This window comes from Naegleria fowleri, assembly GCF_008403515.1.
Source record: "Naegleria fowleri strain ATCC 30894 chromosome Unknown tig49, whole genome shotgun sequence".
Taxonomy (NCBI): domain Eukaryota; phylum Heterolobosea; class Eutetramitea; order Acrasida; family Naegleriidae; genus Naegleria; species Naegleria fowleri.
The window spans coordinates 48,569-57,290 of record NW_025407981.1 but is presented as its reverse complement, the minus strand read 5'-3'; the positions used below and the strand labels follow the sequence as shown (position 1 = coordinate 57,290).

The 8,722-nt window shown below is 36.6% G+C and overlaps 5 protein-coding genes across 5 annotated transcripts in view; 3 read left to right on the top strand and 2 right to left on the bottom strand.

The window, feature by feature from the left end:
- FDP41_006055 (uncharacterized protein) overlaps positions 1–761 on the top strand; it is a gene marked incomplete at both ends in the record, with an annotated part of 1,777 nt that extends 1,016 nt beyond the window's left edge. Inside the window, one exon of the mRNA XM_044709648.1 lies at positions 1–761. This exon is cut by the window's left edge and continues 1,016 nt beyond it. Coding sequence (XP_044559663.1) covers positions 1–761 — 761 coding nt within the window.
- Positions 762–1,570: 809 nt separating this feature from the next.
- Positions 1,571–2,516, top strand: FDP41_006054 (uncharacterized protein; the record flags this gene model as incomplete). The annotated part of the gene is made up of 2 exons (XM_044709647.1): positions 1,571–1,703; positions 1,768–2,516. 2 exons carry the CDS (start codon positions 1,571–1,573, stop codon positions 2,514–2,516), a joined length of 882 nt encoding a protein of 293 aa, XP_044559662.1.
- A 57-nt stretch (positions 2,517–2,573) lies between these two features.
- On the top strand, positions 2,574–3,002 carry FDP41_006053 (uncharacterized protein; the record flags this gene model as incomplete). The annotated part of the gene is made up of 1 exon (XM_044709646.1): positions 2,574–3,002. The coding sequence occupies one exon, from the start codon at positions 2,574–2,576 to the stop codon at positions 3,000–3,002; it is 429 nt and encodes a 142-aa protein (XP_044559661.1).
- A 3,155-nt stretch (positions 3,003–6,157) lies between these two features.
- On the bottom strand, positions 6,158–6,667 carry FDP41_006052 (uncharacterized protein; the record flags this gene model as incomplete). The annotated part of the gene is made up of 1 exon (XM_044709645.1): positions 6,158–6,667. The coding sequence occupies one exon, from the start codon at positions 6,665–6,667 to the stop codon at positions 6,158–6,160; it is 510 nt and encodes a 169-aa protein (XP_044559660.1).
- A 386-nt stretch (positions 6,668–7,053) lies between these two features.
- FDP41_006051 (uncharacterized protein) lies at positions 7,054–8,544 on the bottom strand (the record flags this gene model as incomplete). The annotated part of the gene is made up of 4 exons (XM_044709644.1): positions 7,054–7,697; positions 7,896–8,059; positions 8,140–8,265; positions 8,351–8,544. The coding sequence occupies 4 exons, from the start codon at positions 8,542–8,544 to the stop codon at positions 7,054–7,056; spliced, it is 1,128 nt and encodes a 375-aa protein (XP_044559659.1).
- Positions 8,545–8,722: the final 178 nt, after the last annotated feature.

Genomic DNA, 8,722 nt, shown 5'->3' with positions numbered 1-8,722 from the left:
CCAACGTCATTCGTGAACATGAAATGGGTGATAACAGCGCCATCTCCCGTATTTTCTGTGGAAAGATGAAAAGCTTTGTTCAAAAACAAGGTGAGAAAGGAAGTGCTGTTGTCGAGCCATTCTTTAGTTTGCATTTGCCAATCAAGGATGACAACATTAAGGGCATTAAGTTCGCCTTAAGAGAAATGACCAAGGAAGAGAACGTTTTGGATAAGAATGCCAAGTCCACAATTTATCAACTTCCAAAAGTTCTCATCTTGCACTTGAGAAGATTCGATTTCTCTACAACTGAAGGCATCCAAAAGATTTCCAAGCGTATTCGATTTGATTATGAGCTAATTATTGATGACAAGGTTGTTCCTAACATCAAGCAAATTGCTGGGAAATCATTCTTGAGATATAGACTCGCTAGTGTGATTTGCCATCACGGAAAGGAAGCATCAGGTGGTCACTACAGCACCTTTATTCAACATGGATGTGGTAAATGGATTCATATCGATGACACCAAGATAACTGTTGTAAGCTTGCAACATGTCTTGGATCAGCAAGCATATATTCTCACCTACGTCCAAGATGACAACCAGGAACATTATAATTTGTATGGTGAAGGCTCGTCATCATCTCCATTGTTCAGCATTGATCACAATGATTTCAAAGAAAAGAAGGAAAAGAGGGAGAAGAAGAAGGACGGAAACACCAAACAAGAGCAAAAGGCCGTCTCTCCATCCACACCAACTCAAACCACCACCACTACAGTTTAATTCCATTCACACACTTCTTCCAAATAATCATCCATCTAATACCGAATTTTTCTACTAAGAGATAATCACACATGCACACCTCCAACTTGCATCCTACCACATTCAACTAAATTTTGACCTAAATCATCATCCTTCAAAGGTCTGGCAAAAATCAATAAAACTCATTAAAAATCAAGAAATTTCATTCACATAGTTGATTTGATGAGTCTCTCCAAGCTTGATCACATGAGAAAAGCTCCAGTCTTATCTTTTCAGTGTTTCAACATACGTTACAATCAAGATACGTTACAATGGAGGGATATGAAAACTCTCTAATCTCTAATTTTATCTGAATTCGTTTTAAGGTTTTCCATCCTTTGTGATAACAATTCGTCACTATATTTAAAAACGAAGTGGGCTGAATATAAAGTTTAAACTCCAAAAGGCGATCAGTTGTTTTTCGCTTGGTGCAACAGCAGCTTAATAAAGCTCTAGAGTGTCAAAGGCTACGCGGTGCATGGGGCAAGCATCGGCTTTACGCCTTAATGAAATTTGTTGATGATCTTTCGATCGTTATTCATTGAGAGATATATTCACTGTAAATATAACTGAAAAAAATGTTGCACCATCGTCATCATGAAGACGATCATTCATCCGAAATGAACAATTTCATCACCACCGTAGAAAATAAAAACGGAAAGGATGAAAAACTTTGAACCAAGAGGATGAAAAGAGCATTAGAATAGAAAGCAAATCTTTTTGGCAATTCTAATGACACTGTATCCGATACATTGATACATCATCGGTCATCGATTCCAGTAATGATGATGATGAATAATGTGAGAGTAATCTTGATGGATTTTTCAAATGCTTGTTTGAATGATCATGGCGAACGTGTGGACAAAATTCGAAAATTGGAATTATTGAAAAGAAATTTTCATTGCAACAAGAAGGAAAGACGAAGTGGTTATTGAATCGAGAATTGAAATATGAACATTTCTTTCCAATCGAATTTATGAATGACAAGGCATTTGTTTTAAATCAAATCAAAAGAAGGCTTTTCGATTGGAGTATGCTTCAAAACAATTACAAGAAGATCGAGAGTTTGTGTTGCAAGTGGTTCAATTGAATGGTATTGAGTTACTCTATGCTAGCAACAATATTCTCAGTGATAAAGAAGTGGTATTGGCAGCTATTAAAAACAATGAAGATGCATTGATGTATGCTTCAGAAGAAGTTAGAAATGACAAGAAATTTGTGTTAGAAGCCATTAAATTGAATGACAAATGTTTACTATATTCTTTCCATGAACTGAAGAAAGATCTGGAGTTCATATTTGAAGCAATTAAGCAAAACAGGAAGGCACTACAATGGGTTTCATGGGATTTACACCGAGATAAAGAATTCATGTTGAAAGCCATCAAATTACTCTTTCCAGAATTCGATAATTTAATCTCCATTGATCATGCAAACAAAGAGATTATGATGAAAGTTGTTCAGGAAATTGGATTTTTGTTGAGATTTGCAAGTAATGAACTCAAGAATGATCGAGACATTGTTTTGAATGCTGTGAAAAGCGATGGTGTTTCTCTTCAATATGCTTCTCATAATTTGCAGAATGATAGAGAAGTAGCACAGCAAGCAGTCAAACAAAATGGTTCAGCCTTAGAATATGTTTCAACACAGTTAAAGGGAACAAAGGATATTGTATTGACTGCTGTGAATCAAAATGGATATGCACTTTATCATGCATCTGATGAGTTGAAAAATGATTGAGAAGTTGTATTGGCAGCTGTTAGACAAAATGGTGATGCTCTTGAATTTGCTGATGAAATGCTGAAAAGAGATCAGGAAATTGTATTTGAAGCAATCAATCAAAACAAGGAATCTTTTGAATTTGCTTCTGAGGAACTTTTGTGTGACAAAGAATTTTTATTGAAACTGATCAAGCTTGGATGTAGAGATGTTTTCAGATATGTTCTAACAGAAATTATTGAAGACAGAGAATTTGTATTAAGAGCCATCAAACTCAATGGTCCTTCTGTTTCTGGATCATGTTTTACCTCAGACAGGGAAATCATGTTGGAGGCAGTGAAGAGTAACGGATATGCATTATATTATGCGAGTGAAGAATTGCAACAAGATGCTGAATTGGTGATGGAAGCTCTCAAATGCAACGGATTTGTGTTGGAATATAGTGATGAATTGTTGCAGCAAACGATGGAACAATGTTATTTTGGTGCTTATTTAGGAATACCTTAAACGAATTCACAATTGTATTTTTACAAACAAAGTAATGATTTCCTTATTGTGTACTATTTGGTGTATAAAATGTAGAGATACCATTCTGTTTTTTGCGATCATTTCCAATACCAAACAATGTTGTTTCATAGTGCGAGGTGTTGGTTCATTTATATCATGTTCATACTTTGTACGAAAGCATTTATATTCTAATACATTGGTTGTCAATTTTGGTTGATGTGAGTCATCACTTCATTTAAGGGGTATTTCTTAATGATGAATTAGGTCCTCAATAATCACCAACATAAAAATGTTCCTTTCTTTCATGCAATAATTCATCACTATACTCTAACACAAATCCGTTGCATTTAAGAGCTTCCATCACCAATTCAGGATCTTTTCTCAATTCTGGACTCGCAAAAGTCAATGAAAAGCCATTATTCTTCACTGCTGCCAACATTATGATCCAACAGCAAGACCATTAAGTGTGACAACCTTAAACACAAATTCTCTATCTTCAATAAGTTCTTTTGCAACAAAATTGAAAACATTTCTACATTCCGCCTTAATTAAATCTAATATAAATTGCCTGTCATGAAAGAGTTCTTTAGAAGCAGCACCAAATGCAAAATAGTGTTGTTTGATGTGCAGCTGCACAAACAATTTCTTGATCTCTTTCAGAGTTTCTTGAGCATACAGAAGAGCAGAGCGTTTTGCTTAACAGCTCCCAAAACAACTTGTCAATCCGATTTCAAGGCCAAACCATTGTTCTTGATGGCTGCTAATGCAATTTCGTAGTCATTTTGTAACTCATGAGAAGCAAATTCAAGGGCAGTATCATAATTGCTAACGTTACTTAAAACAGTATCTCGATCATTCTTGAGCTCGTCGCTGACAAATTCTAACATTAACAACTTTTAACATGTACTTTTAATTGTGGTGCAGACTCGATGCATGAAGGAATTCCAACGACTTTCTATTTTGTTTGATTGCATGATGTCTCTCCTCAGTTCATAAGGTTTCAATAGAGGAGAGGTTGTACGTTGTTCCATGATGAAACATTTTTTCTTTGATTCTACCTTTGTATTGAATATGGGAATCCAAATATTTGGAATATAATAATTAATTTTAAATTAAACAACAATCACAACAATTTAACACCAAAAGAGATGTCTTTCATGGACATCAAAAGAACCACGTATGAGAAAAGAAACACTTGCGGTTTTGGAACTTGCACAGCGTTAGAAGTAACAACAAGAAGAAACTACAAGATGAAAATTTCATGTTAAACATCATCAAATTGCTCTATCCAGAATACGAGAGTTTTGTCTCTTTCGATTATTCCAACGAAGAAATTGTGATGAAACTGATTGGGTCAGATATTAACTCAGACAAAGAAATCATGTTGGAGGCAGTGAAGAGTAATGGATTTGTATTGAGGTATGCGAGTGATGCAATTTGCATTGAAACAAGATTCTGAATTGGTGATGGAAGTTCTCAAATGCAACGGATTCGTTTTGGAGTATAGTGATGAATTGTTGCAGCAAACGATGGAATCATAATGCTTATTTGGAAACATAAAATTATTGAGAGAGTGTGGAAAAAGCATTCTGTCAGGACCTCAAAAGATGTTGGTGACAAGAAACATCTTCCAAAAAGTTGATCTCTAAGTCTTTACGTCGTATTTGAATTAAATACTGCAAATTAACTCATAGTTTCAGCAAGAGTCAAGGTGTGAAGTTTTTATTTACAACTGTACAAATGGTTTGCATTGCAAAAATTGTAAAAGTGAATTTGCCATTGCCATGGAGGTTGGTTGACAAGACGAAAATGTCAAAGAACTTCTTGTTGGTTGTTTGGGCATGATGTTTGCCAATTTCTTCACCATAATGTCACGATCATCGGTGTTACTTCTTGCGTGAGATTTGAGGAATCACTTGCTTGTGTTTCAATTGATCTCGAAGTGATGCATTTTCCTGTAGTAGTCTTTGATTTTCCTGTTCTTTGAGCTTGAGAAGATGTAATAATTCTTCTTCTCTTGTCTTGAATTGAGTCGAGAGTTTTTGGATTTGAGCCTCGTAATTGGTCTTAGTTTGATTCAATAATTGTTGAACGGACTCAATGGCGAGTTTGAGAGAGACTATTTCTTCGGTTCTTCTTGCCACAATAGTTTCCAATTCATTCCTTAATTGATTCTCTCGATGAAGAGTGTGTGCATGTTCCTTCTTTAACAACTCAATCTTTGTTGCAAAGTCTGTCTCTTCTCACTGAGAATTTTCTGATATTTTTGTTCTTCAGATGTGTGCAAATTTTGCAATTGATCCTTGAGAGTGGCAATCACATTTTCAAATTCCAACTTTTTGTTCTCGAACGAAGTTCTTAATGGAGTAATGACCGTATTCTCGAGATTATCAAGTTCCTCTTTCTGTTTTTTGACTTTTCTTTCAAATTGTCATTTCTTGTTTTTAAATCTCCAATTATTACTTGTGACATGTGTTTTGTTTTGCTCAACTCATTTTCATAAGACTGTTTCATGGTATTCAATTCCTCTTGTAAAAGTGTCAATCTCTGAAGTGTCTCAGCATGTTCTAAAGTTAGCGATTGAACTCGTTTCTTCAAACGTTGATTCGATTTTTCAATGTCTTGCTTGATTTGAAAGATCCATTCATCATCAACTCATCGTCATCATTGTCACAATGGTCGTCGTGACCATCTTCATCATCATAAATCTGATGCAGTGACCATTCGAAATGGTTTTTGTCGTCGTGTCTCCAAGCAAGTGCCATCATCAGAAGAAACTGAGCTAAGAGTGGAGGAACTTCTCGGAGAGAGAGTTAAGGTATTGCTGTGTCGGGAACGAGCACTATTCGTTAAAACCACAGTGCTCGCTCTATCGTCTGAAATTCCATCCTCTTCAAACTCAATCATGGGTGAGAGAGTATTATTATTGTTGGTGGAACCATGATGGTCAGTGTTGTGATTGTTGGATGGAGATAATGAGGTGGTGTAATTATTCCTTTTTTGAGGTGTATGTGTATTGGTCGAGGACGAGGGCGAGTGGTCGAGATGACAAGTGGAAATTGAGGGAACAGGAGAAGACTTTTGAGGTGGTGATACTGGCCTATCCTGTTTGGTTGGTTCCGAACTATTTGGAACCACAGTATGGGAAGAAGAATTTATCTTCTTCTTCTCTGCTTTTTCTTTCCATTCATTGAGGAAGAAGTGCTAGCAGCAGTAGTGGGAGTAGTAGGAGTGGTCAATGAAACTTTGGCTGCTGAACCTGCAGCTTCCGAAGAGAAAGAACAGGACTCTCGTTGCTGCTCTCGTTGTTTCTCCTCCAAGGTTACGAGATGAATTTTCCGAGTTGTTGCTGTGGGAGTGGTGGTGGTTGAATAGAATTGAGGTTGATTTGAGTGAGTAGAACTACTACTACTACTTTTGGAAGAAGAGCCCAATAAATTCGTTGTTGTTGTGGTGGTGGTGTGGTGTTGCTTGTTATTCTTTGCATTGGATGGTGTTTTGGAACTCGATAAAGCAATGCCTGAAATAAGAGTTGAGCTCGAGGGAGGAGGAACAACCACACGAGAAGAAAGTGAGGAATTCAATAACAAGGAGGCTGGCAAGGAAATGGTTGGTGATGATGATTTCTTCTCCTCTTGATGATGATGATTCTTTTGGGAAGGCATCTGATGAGTTTGGGAACTGGGATTCTCTCGATGATGATGAGGATGATGAATTTAATTTTAAAATACAAAGAAGGAGATCTTTTTGGAGTTGTATCGTATGACAGAGAGCTTGAAGAAGAATACTTCTTATTGGATCAATAATAAGAGAACACCGAACGAAATGCAAGGAATGATTCGGTTGGATGCAAAGGAAGGAAGGACAAGTTTTTTTAAAGTTTGTCTCTGCTGAAGAGAATCCGGAGAGGGCAAGAAAATTTAAATTGTAACGGAATGTCACTTGTCTCACTGAAACTCATGTCATGTAACGTGTTTGTGAGGCGGGAGAGGACTTTCACTTTATTTGTGTAGAAGATCACATTTCATTGTGAATACATTATTCATTGTGCTCAGAGTTGAGGTGGCACATAACCCCTTGCTGATGAGTGAGGTGTATATGTTTGCATGAGCGGTTCAGTATCATAACCATGATGGAACGAAACATCGGCAACGTGTGATGGTAAGTTTAAACTGGTTCTACTTTGATTGGATGTTAGGAAAAGATTTTGATTGGGCGTGGTGTTGTTGTTGTTATTGGTGTAGTAATAATTATTATGGTAAGGTTGCGCTGTCGAAGTTTGTTGAGAATAAGGTGAAAAAGATGATTGACCAAATGGTTGTTGCTGAGGTTGTTGGGGTCGATAGGATAACACAGGTGGAGGCGATGAAAACATATTCGTTGGAAATTCATTCAATTGGTCACTCATGTTAAAGGTTCGACAAAAAGCACCAGATCCTCCTCTGAATTGAAATCCGTACGCACCTCCCATGTACATGCTTGGATCGACATTATTGTCAACTTGTTCATCGTTGAAGGGATGATAGGACAGTTCCTTAATGAATGTATATTCTTGAGTGTCGCAAATGTTATTGAACCAGAATGTGTAGGCCCATCCGAGAAAGAAGAGACAGAAAAATTGATACCAGAAAGGAGTGGCGATTTTTGGAACTCTCGAGTTGGGATTATGTGTGAGGAGGGAACTCTCAAAGTTTTCTTCAATTTCATGTCAATTTAAAAAATGATGGTATTTTGTATAATTCGATGTCGTAGAGTGTTCGTGTGTCAGAGAGTATTCATGTGAAATTAATAGAAAGTTGTGGATGAAATCACATTGGTAAACATCCATATCATCATTAAACAACAGTACATGATATTATCAATTTGTTAAATCATTTCAATAACTTGACATACCAGTACCCCAAAATTCTGAATAATCCATGTGTGTGTCACGATTTCTATTTGAAACATAGATGGCTACACGTTCTTCATCGAGAATCTTCTTGGATTCTTCATTGGTCACGAAAACCTTTTGATCCATATCTAATTTAATAAATGTTTTAGCTGTTTGTTTAATACTATTAATAATGTATAGGTAAGTTGATTGATGACAACACACGATAAGAGTCATGACTAAGAACATTCCAACCATACTTACGCAAACGGAGGCGAAAAATCTCGGTGAAATTCGAATGGCATTTGCTTAGAATCGGTGTGAGTTGTCACTCGTACAGATCTTGATTCAGTTTTGAGTCTTCCATTCGCATCTGTAGTGGTTTGAGTTCTACAATCATTGAACAAATGCAAATGATCAATTCGAAAGTGTAACCAATTTCACATGTCGAAAGATGAAATAATCTCCCACTTACCTCGTTTCATAGTGATAACATGAAACATGCAACTCAATAATAGGTGTATCTCTAATCGTTTTCTGTACAATTTCCTGAATCTTTTGATTCACATTAAAGTTCGTCAAATAACTATACGTCGGACTCATAAATACGGTTGGAATGTAGAAAATCAAACAGACCAACAAGATGGGATATATAAAGGCTCTCGGCATGATTTTTACAAACACATCTCCATCTGGATAAACAAAGAACTCACACACGATTTGAGAGAGAATAATGATCCAAATCACAATGCTCAATACCATGATGAAATAAACATTTCCGAGAGGATTGCAAATGTTTCGGAATGAAGGTCTCTTTCCAGCATAGGGCTGACTGTTCGCGCTTCCG